Raw genomic sequence first — 20,855 nt, 5'->3', positions numbered from 1 at the left:
GTATATATATATATATATATATATATATATATATATATATATATATATATATATATATATATATATATATATATATATAAAAATAAAGTGTGTGAATCAAAATGTATACTTTTTTTTTTTTTTTTATATAAAACTAAGAAGAGAAACCACACGAAAAACACCCATCTTCCCAGATTTACATTTTCAATGTGTAGAAGTCATTGACATCTTTGTTAGGAGTCATGCACAAATATTCATTGGCTGCTAACCCATAACTCGGGCACTTGTATGAATTTTAGGTGTCTGAAGAACATAACTGGAACACAGGGCTTCGCTGATGAGATGAGAATACATCACTAACATTTTCTGAATCTAAAAAAAATAAAAGTACAACTACAGATGACCATGACTGTGAGGATGGTTGTGGTTGCAGCTGTGCCCAAAGCTTTGCTCTGGAGTGTGTCCCTGCGTTTTCCCAGAGCTTTGCTCAGATCCACATCCTTGCGGGGTGAAAGGTGAAATGGGACCAGTCACAGAACTGGCATTTGGCCAGCCCTCATACGTCTTGTGATGAGGGTCCATGGCATTGATGCTGGACAACGGAGCATAGGCTTGGACCGGGTAAGACCCGGGGGTTGGATTAATTTGCGGAAGGAGGGTCTTCCTTCGCTCCTCCGTGTTAGACGGAATACAACTAACACCATGGACGTTCTTCAAGTACCTGAACGGTGGCAACTTCTCCAGAACGGATGCCCTGGCCTCAGACATGTCCAGCACAGAGAACCACCCTTTGCCATACATCCATCCCACCAGAATGGCAACGATATTGCAGGGGAGAACAGCGTTTGGAATAAGGATAGTGACAATAAGAAGAAAAATCCACGGTAGACTCATGGTGGGAATGTTGACTCCAAAGAAGAAAGCCTTGGCCATACGAGTGCGCATGGTGGTCACAGCCACGATGGCGAGGGCCACAGGAACCAAGCCCTCTGCGTGGCTCTGCGTGGCTTCGTTCTGCAGCAGATCCAGAAAGGCGTAACACAGCCCTGTGCTGGTGGAAAGCAGCAGGAACAAAAACAGGAATCGGACCGTGCCGACGCTCTTTTCGAAGCTGCCGCCGAGGAGCACCAGAACCCCAACGTTCGTGAGAAGGCTGGTGAAGGTCCTGTGGTAGAAAGGGTAGGTGAGGACCTTGTGCACGTGTCCTCCGTCAAAAACACTGGCCCCAACACTTAAAAAAACCTCAGTTAAACCAAAATGTGTTTTGACCGCAAATAACAAACAAGATAACAACACTACTGCTGCAATCCCCCCTGTGAGTTCAGGAGCTGAGTCTTTAAGAATGTGTGAGAGCATGCTTAGACCTGCTGTGTCACACTGTATCCAAACAGAGCTACCTTTGGAAACCGGAAGTCGCTATGCTCCTACACTGCTCACTTCTAGAAACACACATGCAGTTATTTACTCTCTGTCTGATTTTTTTTTTTTTTTTAGAGCGTTTGGAGTTTTGCTTTGTGCCCCGTCCTCTCCAATTTGTCGTGGCCAGCGCGGAGCCAGCGAGTACAGGATGAATTCAGACGAAACGCCGAGATGTTGTCGTCCCGAGCCACGGGAAAGCTCATTTCCGCATGCCTTGAACGCAGCACAATGCCTCCGTTTCATGCTGCGTTCCAAAAACCCTCGGAAATCTGATGTTCCGTGTCGTCCCGAGCTAAATGTGCTTCATTACTTCAAACAGTAAATGTCTGTTTGTATGACAGGCTTGTGAATTCTACAAGCAACACGGGTGTGTTAACGTATCAAAGAATAACTACAGCATAGTTTACATCGGGGTTATACGTGTTTTCGAATAAAAAAAAAAACTCATGCAAAGGGAACTTTATTCACCATTGACTGCACGCGCCGTGGTATTGACAGGACGTCAGGTTTTCTACCCCGGTAAGAGTAAGAAAAAAAACAAAACAATCGTAATAGGAATTACAACTTAAATCGACTTAAATGTCCTTAAATGACTGAGACTGAGTTTTTTTCCCCCGCAACCCATTAGAGCTGTCAACGCTGACCTCACCAGGGGTCCTCACTCAGCCACACACACAGGCTCCACTACCTTACTGTACTGTATGTAGCATACTGTACCGCATACTGTGTCACTGTCCGGGGTTGTTCGTGATGCTGTATTGCTGCGCCGTACTGTTGTATACTGTGCTGTATTGTCCCAAACACTACCTCACTTTAATTCACATGCCACTTTAATGCACATATCTGTACATACATAATTGCCTATTACATATACATACATTCCCTCCATCTCTTCCATTTTATTTCATTTTATTTTTATTGTATTTTATTTTATTCTATAGGTATTCGACTTAGTGTATTACGTTTTAGGAGTCAGTTAGTTGGGCTATTAGAATTGCTTTCCTAGGACATATTGTGTGTTATCACCGGGTGCGTTGCATCACATTTCACCGCATATACGTATGAAAGTATGTATATGCAAGGGACGAATAAACCTCTTGAATCTAGAGCTCTTGAAATGACACTTCCCCGGTTGGGAAGGAGCACGTTTTCCGGGTTCCGACATTCACTCGAACGCGGCGTCGGTCCCACGACGGAAGCGCGCCTCCCCCACTTCCGGTGTCGTCCGCGTACTGCGGCGGATGTTGATGTTTTGTTTTGGGGACGATGTGAACGATGTGAGGCGACGCCGCCGGGACGGATGTTCCTTCACCCTGTGCTCGTTCTGTAACCGCTCCCCGCTCCCCCCGAGGCTCCACCGTCCGACGCCGAGTGTTTCTGGATCCCGGTCATCGGCATCGCGTCCCCCCCGGCCTCCGTCCCGGGATGATGGAGGACTTTGACGAGATCTACGAGGAAGAGGAGGACGACGACGAGGAGGAGGACGAGGACCGGGCCGCGGAGGAGCAGCTCCTCAAGTACGCGCCGGACCCGGTGGTGGTGCGAGGGTCCGGCCACGTCACCGTGTAAGCATCCGACCGGAGCTTGTTTGCCGAGGAAGCGGAGCCGCCCGTGTTTTCGGTGGAGAACGCGGGCGAGGTTCGGTTCGCAAGCGTGGCTGGCCGGCCGGCCAACGTTAGCCCACGCCAACTTTGGTTTTCATGCTAACGAGCTAGCGCGCACGATTTCACGATTTCGTGTTCGTCGCATGCAGGCACGGGAGCACGGCGCGCTGAGGCGATAAAAGGGACAAAGTAGTAGGAAGAAGACAAAACAAAATCCAATAAACGAAAAAGTGTAAAATATGGAAATAAGTTTATAGAGCTCAATCAGAAAGATGTTTGATCGAGATAAGGCGACACAAGCCTCTAGGCGAAAATATGAGCACAGAAAATCTAAACGAGCACATACACAAAATGAAAAAATGTAAGTGAATAAATTAAAAAAAAAACAGTCACACGACAAACCAAAAATATAATAAGAAAATATTCATAATCAATGCATATGTGTATATTCTGTATCTACAGTTTACAACTGTTTACAAGCGTTTTACAGGGGATCAGAAAGAAGAAAGATGTTTGATAATAAATCATCGTAATGATAATAAATGTACAGAATGTATGATTGCACACGATGGAATGATGCGATACAATGACAGTTGATTTGAACTAAACTTGATTATTTAATCTCGAATGAACACAAGAAATATACTGTAGGTTCTTGTTTAAGGTTATTACCCCTCCACCCCTAGTTTTGCTCAGCAAACGTTGTGCTCCAAGTCACAAACCAACCAACCTTTATATTCTTTGAGTTTGTGTATTTGTTTTGTTAAAAAAAAAAAACACACACATTGTATTTGATCATTTTAACTGTCATTTTGCTGTCAATCTGGACAGGTTTGGACTCAGCAACAAATTTGAGTCAGAATTCCCTTCAGCACTTACAGGAAAGGTGAGTGTCCCCTTTTATTTATTTATTTATTTATTTATTACCAATGACAGTGTGTGGCATATATGCGTAACCCCTCGCTTCCCTGTTGTTGTATCAAAAGTGATTTACAGTACCCCCAAAAGTTCTTTGAAAGTAGCCCAAACATGTAGCCTGGTTCCACCAGTGTTTCTTGCGAGGTCTCACGAGGCGACAAAACATGGCCTTGGGTCTGGATTAATGTCATTAAGGATTAAAGCTTGTCGGGCTGAAATCCTATTGTTCTTGTAAAATTCCCGAACATATTCCGGTTGTTCTTCAGAAATGTTTGCGCAATTTCCAGTGAGATGGTAAATCATAACAACGTGAAAAATGCCAAACGATTCGCAAACAGAAAATATCCAGATGAGCCGATTACAGCCCTATTTTCATGAAAACCTGGTCTGTATATCTGTAGGCTTGGTCAGCTTTTGACTGATTGACACCAAATTATGTACAGGACTTAAAGGGACCTGGCTGCACAAAACTTCTATAAAATAATTCTGATCAGATAAGCAATATTGTCACTTTTAACTGTTAAACTTGACAATGGGTGGTCTAACACAAAATCATTCAAAATTCATTGACCATGAGTCCAATACTCACAAACCGAACCGGGCTATTGTAGAGGTATAGGAACCTATCTGCCAAAGCATATAAAAATGGAACTTTAGGGGGTGCTACAAATACCAAAAACGTGTATTAAGTGATTTTTGGAATTTCACAAAACGTTATGCTTTACAGACAATTATTATTCGAAATGTGCAGTTTGGTTGTTATTGGTACATACTAGCTTGGCCTAGGTTTATTTCCGTGTGGCCAATCACATAATGGCTTATAACTTAAGTTGGGTTAAGGCAATCACCATGACACCATGGTATAACATGTTCAGACCACTAATTGGAACATTGACATAAGTTTTGTGGGAATCCATCCAAAGGCTAGGGAATGGCAGGACATTCTGTTTGTGTAAATATTAAAATGCTGTAGACACCTTTTAACATCTATCAAGTAGGTGGCAGTATTGTACTGATCACGCTGATCTTGTGACCAGTCATCTCATCTCTTGGTACACTTTAGGACTGAACCTGCTGACTATCCTAGTACAGCTTGCACCATGTGATCTAAATGACCTTCATGGTCTTGAATCCCGCCAATGTCTGCTTGCGGCTGTATCTTTTATGTCGTCGTATTAAGTCTAAAAATATTTGGACTAACTAGAAGGCTGACACACACGAACCAAAGACAATGCAGTGACATCTTATTTACTAATTTCACTTGCCTACATTGGGCTATGACAGTTCTAACAAGATAATTGAACATGACCAACAGAAAGATATCAAATGTAAGTATTTTTTTCTTGAATGCCCCTTTCAAAAACAAAGCCTAATCCTATAATCAGGCTTCTGTCGACTCACTTACACCATATTTGGAATTGCAGCAATGGGGCGACTGCAAACGAACTCAGTGCAACGCAAATCGCTCAAATTGCCCACATTTGCACATGTGTTCTGATCCATTCGGGAACCGTGTCCTTTCATCAGGTGGCGCCCGAGGAGTTCAAGGCCAGCATCAACCGTGTGAACGGCTGCCTTAGGAAGACGCTCCCTGTTAATGTGCGCTGGCTGCTGTGCGGCTGCCTGTGCTGCTGCTGCACACTGGGCTTTAGCCTGTGGCCCGTCATCTGCCTCAGCAAGAGGGTGAGAGAGACACACACACACACACACACACACACACACACACACACACACACACACACACACACACACATCAATATTTTCTAAAATATTCCTCCAGAGACTTCCTCTGACACACAAGCATTAGTTTGACATGTTTCTTATCAGGTCTTTGAGGTGCTTGGAAGTGTTTGAATTTCAGCCTCAGAAATTGAAGTGCTGGAATACCTGGAAAATAGCCCATTTTGTGCTGAAGTGCTTGAAAAGCCCCTGGGGAAAAAACTTGACAAATTGAAAACCTGTGATATTCCCCCTGGTTTTGTTATTCAAATCGTAAAGTAATAAACATCTTCCAGAATCGTAAGCGTTAATGTGAATCAGCATGGTTGGAATTAGACACTTATAATAATAGATGACAATAAGATTAATAATAGGTATATAGATATAATAGATATACTAACATAAATAAGAGACTAAGATTCCATTTTAGTTAATAAAGATATCAGAAAATTCATCATTGATTTGGTGTTTAGTCTTGGAAATAAAGATTTTAAAACGGTGCTTAAAAAGTACTTGAAAGTTCTTGAATTTCATTTTGTAATACCAAAATTAAACCCCGATCGGACAAACCCACCCGGACACAAAGTTCACACTCCTGGTCATGAGCGCTGTGAAAATGTTCATTTGTTGCGTCTCAGGCAAAGGTAATATTTTGTTTCTTCATTTCTGGGGCCTTGATGTCGTCTTCCCTCGCAGACAAGGAGATCCATAGAGAAGCTGCTAGAATGGGAGAACAGCAGACTCTACCACAAGGTGAGTAGGCCAAACAAAGAGTGTGAGTGAGTGAGTGAGTGAGTGAGTTAGTGTGTGAGAGTTAGAGAAAAAATGTTGTCTGTGGAGCAGCATTACTGCAACAATTGTGGCACTTTGAGCTGGAGTTGGGGGAATGTGAATATTAACAAAAATTGAATTCGTTTTGGTCGTATTTTCCTACGAACACGACAGTGAAATAAATGTGCATTAATGTGCAGAAAAAATACACTGGGGATTTTGTCATCATGAACTATACTTAATACGAAAATAACTATACTTACTTTACAAAAACACTCAGGGACTATCATCACTTGAGGTGTCTTTGTAAAAGATCTAAACAATGAGTCTTTAATGAAGGACACACATGAGGTATGTGAGGGAGCTTGTGACTTTGTAGCGGTACATTTACACAGCATGTGTAATGACTGCATGTTACTTATGTTACGCTAAGTAACATGCAGTGTCCTGGCAGATTTCAATGTCCCGGACAAATGGGAGAGATTCCGGTCAAATATTATCAGTGTTTATTGAGCTTAAAAACAGTTGATAGGCAGGCTATATAAAAAATGAAATCATGAAGGCATTTGATTTATAATATTTTTAGTGAATATTCAAAATAAAATCCTGTCAGTTAAGCTAATAAAAAACAACAACAAAAATTTTTTTATGAATATTACTATATGCTCTGGATCAGAACTTAAATATCCCCAAAAAAAACACCAAACTATGGATGTGTGTGTTCCTGTTGTCAACGATACATTATTATTTATTTCCGCCAAATTATTTTCCCCGTACATTATGACCGGGGAGATTTAAATCAGACTTCAACTGATTTTCCCGGTCAAAAACCGGCAATTACCGGATAACAGAAGCTCTGGTGTGTTTGAAATGTTTGTATGTGTGCTGCTGTCTTTTTAACTTTTGACCCAAGTGGCTTTGCCTTTTGCCAGGCTGCCACAGGCAATAAGAATGTGTTCTTAATGACTTCCCTGGTTATATAAAGGTTGAATTCAAAATAAAAAAATATACGTTTTGGCGCTCATCACAATTGATTTGTTGCCAAGAAATTCACGCCTAGATCTAGGTCCTGTGTGCAAAGTGGAAATCCGGCTAAATGGTATTGAGACTGCTCCTACTGTCATACGTAGGGGTGTCACGATTTCGATTCGAGATCCAGAATCTATCAAAATGAGCATTCGATTGCGAAAACTTTGCAATCACCACTGGGGCTGCAGGAAAGAAGCTGTTGAAATTGCCGTTCGATGGTTTTTATAAATATATGATTGATTATAAGTGTTTTTGCCAACGTTAGCAAATCAATTCTCATGTGATGAGCACTGAAGTTTAATATAAGTTCATCCAGTTTGTTGCACAGTGAACACACATGCGAGAGAAATATTCCCGGTAACGGTGTGTGAAGTCTGCATCGGCAGAGACGCACCAGCGCACCTCACTCTCCTCCGGCGTTTCACTGTGTACAAGGGAGAGTGCGTCTTTGACCAGAATGTCCGGTAATTCCACACGTGGCGATGAAAGTAGAAATAAATCCGACCATCACCGACGGAATAAACAACGGAGTAAATCAAATACATCTAGAGTTTTTATTTGCTTTGTTTGGAGGAACCGTGTGTAACGTGTGTGCCCCCCACCTAGGTGTGTTGTTTAAATATTCTCATATATATTTTTTTATCATTTATAATTGTTATTATTCAAATTAAAAGCAGCTATTAATAGCAGCTACTGCCCCTGGGTGCAGGGTCTCCTCGTGCTCCCTGGGACTGGGTCATGCTCCTCGGGGCTGGGCGTGGGGGTAGCTCCACGGCCCTCTGGCTTCTCTGGGGGCCCGAGGGTCTTCTGTGGCCGCAGGGCAGGGTGCTCGGGGCTTTCCTGCAGCTGTAGGGTGTCTACAGGGCTGCGTTGTTCGGGGGGGCTTCGGGGCCCCTTCCGCTGGTTGAAGGCGCCGCGACATAATCCCGACCTTCTACACCAGTACCAATGGGGATAAGTCATGTACACTCACCGGTGGACATCTTATACACACACACACACACACACACACACACGCACACATACAGGCGGTCCCATCACACACGCACACACCACCACACCTGCTCCGAGTGCACCCCAGCACCCTCCTGGTTGCATTCCTCTCCTTCCTCCCTCATTTACTCCCATAATAATGACAGGAAGAGGCCACATGACCAGTTGTAGTTCCAGTTTTCCTGGACTTAATTCACTGTTTTTCAATACATGTTGTCGTCCAATGTTCATGTTTTTGTGTAAATGTTGTTTGTTTCTATGTTTATTTGTCTCACCCGTGGTGATTCTCCCCCTCTTGGAGTAGTGATTAGTTGTTTATCGACCCAAACATGATAAATAGTTCTCCAAAGAGGGGGGGTTGGTGGTGGTTCTGCATAACCAAAAAAAAAAAATAATAATAATAATTTAATAGCAATCAGTGCCGAAAATAAAAATGGTTAAATCGAAAAAATTGAATCGTGACCTCAAAAGACAAAAATTGAATCGTGGAGTTGGGGAATCAGGATTGGAAGTCTGACAAATGTGTGGATGTTGATCTATGCAAACCTCTAGTTGCGTGCGTGTGCTTGGGATTCATTGAGACTGACGTGTTTTTGGGAACACCCTCCTGAGGTCACCTTGCATCCCGAGTGTGAAACATAAAAAAAACAAAAAAAAACACTCCAGTGGATGAGAGGGGATCGTCGGGGCGTCATGAACGAACGCCACATTACGAGGTTGATAGCCACTGCCGCGGCGGACGTAGCCAAAATAAAAACGGGAAGTATGGGACGATGCCAGGACTCCACAGTTTACTGACCAGGCGACGTCTCTCTGTCCCATAGCTGTGTTTGCACTGGAGGCTGAGCAAAAGGAAGTGCGAAACCAACAACATGATGGAATACGTGAGTATCCGCACGCACGCACGCAGACACACACACACACACACACACACACACACACACACACACACACACACACACACACGTCCACACCTCTGACGCTCATTTAATTTCTTCTTCCTCACTTCCAGGTCATCCTAATAGAGTTCCTACCCAAGATCCCCATTTTCAGACCAGACTAGCCTGACCGCAGCTGAGATAAGCCCCCCACCCCGTCGCCCTCCGCCCATACCACTCTGTCCCGAAGTACACCGACATTTTTATGTTTACCGGGTATCATCAGCCGCCCCCCCGTTCACTTGTTTACAAACCCAGCACACCCAAATGTTTTTGTTTTTGTTTTTGTTTTTCCCCCTCTTCTATTCTATTGACCTCTGAACCCTGACGAGCCCTGAGCTTCTAGGTGACCGTCTGGTCTGGACTCCTGAACTGGAAGTCATGCCCCCCTCCCCCTCCTCCTTTGAAGTCCAAAGCCACAATATGAACATTTGAAGACTATAATAATATCCTTTTTAAATTAAAATAACCCCTGCCCCCCCCCCCCCCCCCCCCAACGATGTGGAACAGTGGATCTCTGGAACCTCGGAGCTGGGAGAAGGAATCGCAGCCCCCGCCCCCCCGTCCTGGTCCAACCCTCCACTTTGTAGCATCTCCACGAGCTTTGTCGGTTTTAGCAGAGCAGTAACGCCTGAAGGAAAACACGGACCTTTTATCTCTTTTATCCTCCTTCAGTTTTCGCTCTCTCTCGCACACAATCCTGAACCTGACCCCACCCCCGAGAGACAATCACACCATGTGGACTGTGGACCGTCCCGCAGTGGAGGGACCCCCATCGCTGCCTAACCACTGCTAAGCGGCAGCGGAACACAGATGGAGCAAGACGAGCCCCGTCGGACACTCTTAACTTTTATTTCCTTTTTATCAACATTTTTTTAAGCATCTTTCATTTCCCTGGGGTTTTTTTTGACGAGCGCGGGAAAGGGGTTGTTTGGGGAAAACTGTTCACTGTGGCGCGCGCGTGCTGGAGAGAAATGCTCGACGACAAAAATAGACAAATATAACGTTGACTCGCTCCACTTGGATCTGCGCAGCAGGGTTGGATGTCGGGGGTTTTAAGTTTTCGCTTTTTCTGTCGTAATCCCTTTCAGCCGTGCGGGTGAAGGAAGCGCCTCTCGTCATGGTCTTGGCGTCATTTGCGCCGAAAGGGTATGCAATGTGGTTTTTTTTCCTTCTTTTGAGGTTGCGTCAATGCAAAGCTACCATTTCAGAAAGTGTTAGAGGTGCATTTGTTTTGTTTTTCATTTTTTGGGGGTACTGTATATGTCATAGCAAGCGGACACTGCACAATAAAGGGCACAATGTAATTGATGAAAAGCAAACGGAAATGAGAGGATAACCGAGTAAGAGTAGGACACACACACCGACTGACTCCTCTCCCATTACTTCATTGTTTACTTACTCACACACACACACACACACACACACACACACACACACACACACACACACACACACACACACACACACACACACACACACACACACACACACACACACACACACACACACACACACACACACAAAAGATTGGTTCTAAGCGGGTGAGGATCACTGGGATACGACCACGGCCACTGAGGTCAGGGTTGTTCAGCTGTAGCGATTGTATGGGTCACACTCAGGGGATTATTTTAGAAGAAAAAAAAAATACGGGGGGAAAAATAATCACTTTGGGCGTGTTCGAAAATAGGCTACATGAGCGAAAACAAACCATATAGATGTATCACAAAAAAACGATTATACAATGAAATACTCGTGTGAGCTGCGGCATGTTTAATTCCAAACATGCCCAGACAGAAAGGGGGTGGGTAGCCTTTCTGAATGGAAAAAACGACAAACATAACTTGAGAGTGAAATACTCAAGCCAAGCTCAGATATTCGGACGCCCGTTGGGGTTGTGTGTCAAAAGTAACATTATTAACACGGGGTCACCTCTTGGGTTCATCAGTCACCGTTTCCACATTCCTATTTCATGTCTGTTCTCTGTAAGTCAAGATGTAAAGCTATATGCAGGTGTGTGTGCGTACTGGTATGCTAAAGTACCCACTAAATCAGAGTTGGTGATTGAATCTTGTCCAGCAAATAAGTCAGTTTTATATATCTATAGTGTTTTGTGTGTGTGTGTGTGTGTGTGTGTGTGTGTGTGTGTGTGTGTGTGTGTGTGTGTGTGTGTGTGTGTGTGTGTGTGTGTGTGTGTGTGTGTGTGTGTGTGTGTGTGTGTGTGTGTGTGTGTGAGAGACAAGCAGGTTTATGTACAGTAATAAACTACCCATAAATAAGGCTGTGGCTCTATTCTTAAGAGTCTGTCAAACAACTGTTGCCAACAGTCCAGCTTTCCTGCCTGATAGGTTCGCCATGCATCCATTCTTTCCATTTCTGGAATTTGGTCTTAGTTGTTTTATTGATATTTATTAAGTACAGGTTGAGTCTTAAATTACAAAATATTTTCAGAATATCTTTACTTTCAATCGTGGTGTTCAGAAAAACGATAATTGAAATGAAATGCACACTGACAGCGATAGGAATCCCGAGAAAGTCATCCGCACGCTTCTCAGGACAGAAAATCACTGCGAATTGATGTTGAAAATTTTGAGAAACTCTTCCATGGCGCTTTCACGGTTGACGAACTGCTCCAGCATCCTGGTCGTAGTGCGACCTAGTTCGCCGTGGAGGAACCTGGTGAGATCTGTCCCGTTGCCTCCTTGGTTGTCCAGACAAAGGGCTGTGCAGGAGAAATGTGTGTGAAACAGCTTCCATTACAGAGTAAACGCCTCCCCTCCATATATTCAGCCTCATATGTTCATATTATGGTTCTGTTCTCCTGTAGATTATATCCCTGTACATCCTAATTGGAACTTAAGTTGGGGGGAGTTGCAATACTGGACTACTGTATTTCTGATTACTTTCACTGTCTGACACAGTGCCGCGAAAAACTCAAACACCCATATCACCAATGTGCAAAAGTAATTACCTCGTCTACTCGAGACATGAAAGGTGACCAAAATGTGTATTTCAGAACAGCTTCGACCCTGTATTTATGCCATCGTTTGCCTCTTTGTTTGCTGGTCAATTGTCTAATTTTCAGTGTAATTTGCATCTTTGTAAATGCAAGCGTCCAGCTTCTACCTCACCCTGACCACCAGACGTGTGGCATTAAAATACAAAACAGAAGACATTACACTTAAATATGGCATCGCGTTAGACACTGCAGCCAGGGTCAAAGATGATACCTTTATTGATGTCCAGGACCAGTGGTGATGGCAAGTTCAGGCAGTCAACCTGTTTCTCATACTCACTGAACTCTGTGGAGCTCACACTCCTCCTCTTGCCTGGAGGAGAGAGGAAACAAACCATAATGCTCTCCAAACCTATAACCATAACCCTGCTAGAGAACACTGCAGGAATATGATCATACACACAGTATAGGCCACTTTATTTGGTAAACCTGTGCACCTGCTTGTTAATGAAAATGTCCAATGGGCCAATCATCTGTCATCATAAACATCAGAATGAGGAAGAAATGTGAGTCCAAGTGACTTTGTGGAATGACTGCTTGTGCCAGACGGGATGGTTTGAGTTTCTAGAAGATGGTGCGAAACACAAAAACCATCCAGTGAACGGCAGTTCTGTTGTTAATGACGGGTCAGAGGAGAACGGCCAGACTGGTTAAAGCTGACAGGAAGGCAACGGCAACTCGAATAACCGGGCGTTGCAACCGCAGAGAACACACGGAATGGTGAAGTTGATTCCGCTCCTGAAACGAAGAACCGGAAAGTGAGGCTCCAGTGGGCACAGGCTCCAAAACGGGACAGCGAAAGACCAGAAAACTGTCGCCTTGGTCTGACACATCACCGTTCCCTGTGGCGACAGGCAGACGGTAGCATCAGAGGCGTGAACCACATCAATCCATGGATCCATCGTGCCTTGTACCAGCGGTTCAGGTTGGCGGTGATGGTGGTGTCATGGTGATGGGAATGTGTTCTTGCCACACATTAGGCCCCTTAATACAGATTGACCATCGTCTAAATACGACGGCCTCCCTGAGTATTGTTGCTGACCGTGTGCATGGCCTCACGGCTGTGGTCTACCCGTCGTCTAACGCTTACAACCAGGAGGATGACGCACAAGGTCACAAAGCACACATCTCAGGCTGGTTTGACGAACATGGCATTGAGTTGAGTGTACTCCAATGGCCTCCGCATGTGGTGGAACGGGATATTTTACACATCTGCAGCAACTGGGCGATGCTGTCGTTTACATGGACCAGAATCTCTGAGGAATGTTTCCAGCATCTTGCAGAATCCATGCCACAGAGAATCCAAAGGGCAAAGGGGGGGTTTCTACCTTGTACTAGACAGGTGGAAATAATAAAGTGGCCGCTGTGTGTAAATACCTTAAATACCTTGTACTTCCCTACATGGTTCAGATGTCGTTTCAATGTGGTATCGGATATATTGTTTCACGGTCAAATACGATTTCATAATCCGGACTAAAACCTTATCTCAAACCACGGTCCTTGAAAGCAATATGTTGCCATGTTCTTACTCATAAGCACCAGAGAAGTAAAGGGTTTTCCGCCTATGATGACTGTCTTGTGGATCAGAAGACAGTCAGCACAGCTAGTGGTCATAAAGACGTCAGTGAGAGGGAGAGGGGTCACTGTAGAAAGAACAAACAGACACAAACAAAACTTTATACTTAGACACAAAGTCCAAACGAATTGGCTCAATAATGTTAAAAAAGTGTATTTGCGCAGCAGTGTTTAGTCAAAGAAGCCTTCCCCGGGACTCACCCGCAGACAAAGTGTCGTTCTCAAAGGTCATGTCCATGTTGAGTGTGTAGCATTGGCCAAACCTTTTCACAAGATAGACCGAAAAACAAGTTAAAAAGACTGGAAAGATGAACAAAAACGGCTTTGCTTAGATTTCAGATCTGCCTAAGGAAAAAGAGAATGTTATGGTTCGCGCTCTTGTCGGGTTCACGTTACATTTTCTGGAACTGGCTGACGGAGACGTTGTTGTGCTCGGAGCCTTGGCTGATACGATACCAGACGCTGCTCACCAGGCCTCTCATCTCCTTGGTCCCCGGGAGCGTGGAGCTCTCCGCTATGAAGATCCACTTCCCCAAGATCTGGCAGAAGCGGAAGATGGTCAGATACGCATGGACGGATAGATAGACGGACGTATAATAGATAGATATTCTAGAGAGATTTTCACAAAAAGAAACAGACAATTATAAAGTACTGAGAATAATAATAGAAAACAAGAAAATACAATTGCAATAAGCAATAAACCTAAGAATAAACTGGAAAAGTTGGCCATATCCGATAAACCTAATAACCTTAAACAGTAAACTATAAGATTTGGCAATAAAAATTGAGACTAGAAGTTAACTAGAAGATCGAAAAAAATAAACAGTGAACCATAAGGGTTCAGCAAAGAGAAGAGATAAATAAGAAAAAAATTGCCGATATATAATAAACCTCAAAAATGACCAATAAAACACACGCCACTGTACCTAGGACAGGAGGACGTTGGGAATGCTCACCGTGTCCGTGGTCAGGTTTTCCAAACGTCGGAGTAAATTCTCACATTCGTTCACTGGCGCCGACCGTCCCGGCGCGAGGAACCCACTGAGCCAAAGGGCCGCGAGGCAGACGAGCGACATGGAGGACATGGTGGATGGACCGGCTTTGCTTGGAGAAAATGTTTTTTTTAATCTTCTCCCCCTCTGTCTGCGTCCGTGGTCTGTTTGTCACCTGGGGCTTTAAATAGTGTTTTCAGCTGCTGAGAATCAACCCAGGGTGTGTGACAGATGCCAAAACTAACTTGTTTACATGTGGCGCAACGTGTGGTTGCGTGTGTGTTTAAGCGGATGGTCACGGCACTGAGGGAATGTGAAAGTCCCTGGCCATCTGAAATGCTCACTTGATCTTACTCTCGTCTTAGTCTGAATCTCTTTACCGTGAATATTTTTGGGTATAATCTATGCTTTATTCGATGTTCTCTTCACCATCGAACGTATCGATACTCAGGAAAGAAAGAAAGAAAGTGAAATACGTGGAAAAAAAGGAACATTTAAAAATCAGCTGGACCTTGGTATCGTTCCCCAACAAATGGCTTAGTTTCAATTCACTTGTAATGGTTGAAACGGTTGTTTTAGGATGGATCATAACTACAAGTGACATTAAATCTGTATGTATGAAAATCAGGCAGTGACATTTGGGTTTCTTAACTCCCGCTGACCAAAGTGACGCTGGGTCTGAGTGCAAAACCTATGAATGAGCCTCTCCCAAAGACACACACACACACACACACACACACACACACTCTCTCATCCTAAATTTGAAGGAAATGATTGCCAATGGTTCTCAGCGGCACATCCATTGAACTACTGTGGTCACGGTAGAGGTCAGATAGCTTCATGAGATGCTGTGATGAGCGGGGGAAGCCTTCCTAAGTTAACGGCCAGCGATGAAACATGAGCTAATCTGGAATGTCTCTGTGTGATGCGAAAATGGTGTTCAAATATTGCCCTCAACCAGAGCCCCCATGCCACACCAACCATAACACTGGGTTTTCGCCTTTTTCAATTCTAGTTGTGATTTAAATCTTTGGTGACAGCACGTGGGAAAGGCTCTGAAGACGGCATCCTGGAAAGCTCTTGCAGAAGGGCCAAATGACAGGACAAATCGGTTTCTTTTTTGCAGCCATTGCCATTTATTATCGTTGTTGTGGATCAAATGAGGCGGAGCCAGGTCTGTCAGACAACTTGACGGCGCCACACGCTCCACGCCCATGATGGAGCGGCCTATTTAAGCAGCCAATCCCTCCCGGCCTGCCTGCTTTGCTGCCTGCTTTGCTGCCTGCTCGCTGGCTTGCTGCGCTTCCTCCACCTCCCCTGTTGGGCTCTACTCCTCTATCCAGTGGAGGGACTGGAGCTCATCACTCCTCTATTTCCAGACCACTAAGTACGTCTATGTTTGCTGTGAACAAACGACGCTAAATAAATGAAGATCATTTCAAAGTAAATCTCAGAGTTGTCTGTCAGAACAAAATGTATAAAAAAAATAAAATAAATAAACTGTGCAAAAAGCTCAAGATGTTCTCTCAATACTGGATCAATTGAAACAATCACTTAGGTTGACTCCCAACATTCACAATTTTAAAAGAACCCTTTCAATTCTGCTCAAGGATGAGAAATGATGCCCTGACCTCGGTGTTCTTACTTGACTTTGCTCATATCCTGTCTATTCTTTTATAACCAGAGATGTTTGCTTTGCTCGATCCTCTTATTGCTCTTATTGCATTTTAAACACATTCCTCACAAAGAGTATTAAGAATCTGGCATGAGAAATCAAAAGTACCAAAAACAGGAGTAGAATCCAGAACAAAATGTATTTATTTGACGGGAAACAACCTTTTTTTGTGTCATTGCGACGCATTAGGGTGCATCCCATTTGGCGAAATGACAGATGATGACAAATGAGACGATGATTAGGCATCACTGAATTTAAACAAGAACCAACAAGAAAAAAGGAAACACAACCAATTGAGGCTGAGCTGAAGCGATGGAACAGTCAGTTCACAAACATATCGAAAAGGGTGTCGAGCACCCTGGCGACGCGGTGCCCCATCTTTGCTTCCAACAGGGAGTTGAGGCCGTCCAGGCCAGCGGCGGGCGAGGAGGGATCCGGGCACACCTCTGTGCACAGAGAAACCAGACGCTCACATCACAACCGGTTTATTCCGACGAGTTCATTTTCAAACACGTGGAATTTGTCCTGGTGAGGATTGGTGTGTTTCTCGACAGAAAATCAGCATTAAAAAAAAAAAATGTAAAAGCTGTACAGTCTGAAAAATAAATAGAACATTTAATAAAAAAAAATAATAATAATTAAAATAAAAATTATAGAATAAAATAAATCATAAAATATACTGGAAAAAATAAAGAACAAAAATAGCCAAATATACAGAATATTCTTACCGTAGCTGGTGTCAATCATTATGGCTGACGGCATTTTGAGACACTCCACTTGTCTTTTAAACATCTCCAGGGCAGATGTCTGGACGCTCTTTCTTTTACCTGGAAATAGAAATAGATAGAGATAACAAAAATACACATCATACATTTTAGAAATAAAAAGCAGTTGATGGTCATTTTTGGCCCTTTATTCAAACACATTTAACCCCTTTTTTTAAACCCTCTGTCAAAAATTCTTCCCTTCATTCTTGACAGAATATTGTCAATACAAAAATACAATAGAGTAGACCGCAAACTGCACTTCTTTAAAATCACATATACAGTATACAGTATCTTCGTTTAGCCGTAAAGAATAAAATGCAGCTTGAGCTAAAAAGTACATTTTATGAATGGCGTCCTGATGATACATCGGCAAAAACTATACCCTGGTTATCAAATCACAATTTTCTTTTATCTTGTATCTCCTTGACATCTCAGTTAAAACACTTTTTAAACTAAGAATTAAACATGAAAAAAAAAAATGTGTGTGCTCTTACTGAACAGAAGGAGACTCTTGAAGGTGTCTCCCTCCGAAATGATTTCTTCATAAACCACCAGACAGTCGGGGCAGTCAATTTGCAGGTAAACCTCCTTCAAGTAGAACGGCTGCTCTTTAAGCACAAATAGTAAATGCCGATCAGCCACAACATTAAAACCACCACTGGCGTCACAAGGGGAAGCTACACAATATTAGTGGTTACTAATATTGTGTAGCTTCCCCTTGTGACGCCAAAACAGCTCTGACCCGTGGAGGCATGGACTCCACAAGACCTCTGAAGGTGTCCTGTGGTATCTGGTACCAAGACGTTAGCAGCAGATCCTTCCCTCCCCAACGAGCATCAATGAGCCCATGTGCGTCCATGAACCTGTCGCTGGTTCACCAGTTGTCCTTCCTTGGACCACTTTTGGTAGGTACTAACCACTGCATACCAGCAACACCCCACAAGACCTGCGTTTTGGAGATGCTCTGACCCAGTCGTCTAGCCATCACAACTTGGTCCTTGTCAAAGTGTCTGAGATCCTTATGTTTGTCCATTTTTCCTGCTTCCAACTCATTAACTTCAAGAACTGACTGTTTCACTTGCTGCCTAATATATCCCACCCCTTGACAGGTGCCATTGGAACGGGATGAGCAATGTTATTCACTTCACCTGTCACTGGTTAAAATGTTGTGGCTGAGTAGTGTATGTACCTGTGTATATATGCAATTTAAAAGTGGAATTTCTTAAACATCATTTAACTTTTCTATACTCACCGATCAACATGGTGCTGTTTTCAAAAGTCACATTATACAGTAAACTGGAACAACGGCCATATCTGTGTGGAAAAACAAGAATAACAGACAACAAAGATTGCAATCTACAAATTTAAACAATACAAGTAAGGGATAAGGTGTAGGCAGAGTGAGTTGTCAGAAAATACCAATCAGCCTGTCAGTTGCATTTTTGCAATAATGACCTGCTGGCCGCACATCTTCCCGCTTATTTCACGAATACTTACTAAATAAAAGAATACATTGAGACGGAATACTGATTTGAAAGGATTATATAACTAGTATGTCTACTTCGGGAGCTTCCGCTAAGAAAATAGTCCTCCTGAGCGCTGTTGGAACCGCTCGAACCGCTGTTGTTTCTCTCGATTAGGGACCTTTCTGTGTGGAGTTTGCATGTTCTTCGCAGGCTCACATGGGCCTCCTCCAACATAAGAAAGGACCCCAATTTAAAAACTCGCAGAACCCTTTTTACTGTCCCTGACCACGACGTGGATCCATCATCTGGATGTGGCCCCCCGGGTGCCGAGAAAGTGAGGGCAGCCCCTGGAGGAAGGACAGCGAGGATTGGAGAAATGCAGTGGCTAAATTGTGTGTTCAGTGCATTGCACCCACGAGACAAATAATTAAAAGAAACGATTCTTAACGGACAGCTGCCGTTATTCCAAAATATCCATCCGCCCATTGACAAAACAGAATCGAGTATTCGACAGAGCCGTGTAATACGATGACGAGTGGTGATACGAGGTCTCCAGCATGTGCTGGGTTGTCTTACAGCCTCTGGGTCTGCAGGAGGCTGAGGACGGTGGCCTGTGCGGTCGGGGTGATGTCCAGCCAGGCGCTGCTCAGGAGGTGGCCCAGCGAGCGGCTCCCAGGAAGGTCGGAGCTCCCCCCGACGTACAGCCACCTGCCCAGCATCTGGACCAGACAGAGAGAGAGAGAGAGAGAGAGAGAGAGAGAGAGAGTTTACTTGACGAGTGGGGGGCGGATGGAGGTGGGTGAAGCCTGAGGACGTCACCGGGGCTCGGGCGCACAAAGGTTTTTTTTTACAGTAATTGGATTCTGATCTGGATTGTTGGTTTCTCGCCTTTAAATCAATGAATTGGCCACGTTCATCGTTTAATTCACCATCAGTCACGACTATGTGGTCTAACAGTCACAGATTAATACAGACACACACACACACAGTTGTCTTTGTGTTGAACAGCGACTCAAGAAAACACTGTTGGCTCAAGAGGCCGATTTGACATTTTGGATGAGTAAAAACATTGAAGCCTACCTGTTGGCCGCTTATTTGGATTGGTTTTACCAGGTCCTCACAGCCTGTCAGGGGAGCGGAACCTGCCGCCGAGAGAAATCCCAGCAATCCCACGGCCAAAACAACGCCCTTCATCGCCACCATGGCTGAGTGATGGCCTCTGAGGTTCCAAAAAGGTCACTCAGCGTTACTCTTCAATGGGTTCACCGTGCTGTCTTTGGGGGGAAATTGACCCGGCTGCTTGCGGGGGCGGGGGCAGGTCTTCCACGGGCAACGTCGTGGGGACTTTAACCCGGATTAGATAAGGAACCTGTGGAATCTTAAACCTAAGTCCCCCTACCCCCGCCACCTCTCCGGGGGAAGTGTAGTCATAGAGTTTTAGCCTCTGCCTGTTTCGTCCATTTGGACTCTGAAAAGGTGCAGAAATGGAAGCCAAACAAACTGTGTGTAAATAGTCGATAGGATATTAAACAAGCCAATGTGCACCGTGGTTTGTTTTATGTGGGGGGTTATTGACTGGGGCCCCACATCAGTGTTTTAGATGGTGCAATGATTTGCAAAAGAGTGAAGGGGTGGGGTGGGGGGTTATTATGATTCCGTAAATAAAAGTGACATTTAAGGTTATACGGAAATTAACAGATCTGGGTAAATAGGTACTGTATAGAGTTATCAATAGCTGAGTCAGATAAGAACTGCAAGTCTTTTCTTTACCATTTTTCCACCACTCCAATCATTGTTTAAATGTAGAGAAATATAGAGGGAGCTCTAACGGGATTGCAGTGAGTTGGTTAAATATTTGCCGATAATAAAAACACAGCCAACCGAGAGTTGGCAATTGCCCACTTTTAAAATGCAAGTCAAATATCTCTTTCCACTATTTACCCACAGATCCTCTCTTTCCGGAAAAAAGGGTTTTAACGATAAAGGTACAGGGC

General features: G+C 44.0%; 2 protein-coding genes across 2 annotated transcripts; one reads left to right on the top strand and one right to left on the bottom strand.

Moving 5' to 3' along the window:
* Nucleotides 1-194: 194 nt before the first annotated feature.
* Nucleotides 195-2,796, bottom strand: rhbdd2 (rhomboid domain containing 2; the record flags this gene model as incomplete). Its single annotated transcript, XM_079999500.1, has 3 exons — nucleotides 195-1,144; nucleotides 1,377-1,418; nucleotides 2,711-2,796. The coding sequence occupies 3 exons, from the start codon at nucleotides 2,794-2,796 to the stop codon at nucleotides 373-375; spliced, it is 900 nt and encodes a 299-aa protein (XP_079855626.1). The 3' UTR covers nucleotides 195-372.
* Nucleotides 2,666-11,574, top strand: chic2 (cysteine-rich hydrophobic domain 2). Its single transcript, XM_079998411.1, has 6 exons — nucleotides 2,666-2,963; nucleotides 3,834-3,888; nucleotides 5,448-5,603; nucleotides 6,336-6,392; nucleotides 9,257-9,316; nucleotides 9,445-11,574. The coding sequence occupies exons 1-6, from the start codon at nucleotides 2,824-2,826 to the stop codon at nucleotides 9,493-9,495; spliced, it is 519 nt and encodes a 172-aa protein (XP_079854537.1). The 5' UTR covers nucleotides 2,666-2,823; the 3' UTR covers nucleotides 9,496-11,574.
* The last annotated feature ends 9,281 nt before the right edge of the window (nucleotides 11,575-20,855 follow it).

Source organism: Zeus faber (genome assembly GCF_960531495.2).
Source record: "Zeus faber genome assembly, chromosome: 4".
Lineage (NCBI taxonomy): Eukaryota > Metazoa > Chordata > Actinopteri > Zeiformes > Zeidae > Zeus > Zeus faber.
The sequence above is the reverse complement of the archived record's forward strand: the minus strand, read 5'-3'. Positions and strand labels throughout refer to the sequence as shown.

What these genes read in the sequence shown, in the direction of transcription:
- chic2 (XM_079998411.1), top strand. Translation starts at nt 2,824, where the DNA reads ATGATGGAGGACTTTGACGAGATCTACGAGGAAGAGGAGGACGACGAC. An exon ending in GGGTCCGGCCACGTCACCGT is followed by an intron (nt 2,964 to 3,833) that starts GTAAGCATCCGA and finishes CAATCTGGACAG; the next exon opens with GTTTGGACTCAGCAACAAAT. An exon ending in ACAGCAGACTCTACCACAAG is followed by an intron (nt 6,393 to 9,256) that starts GTGAGTAGGCCA and finishes TCTGTCCCATAG; the next exon opens with CTGTGTTTGCACTGGAGGCT.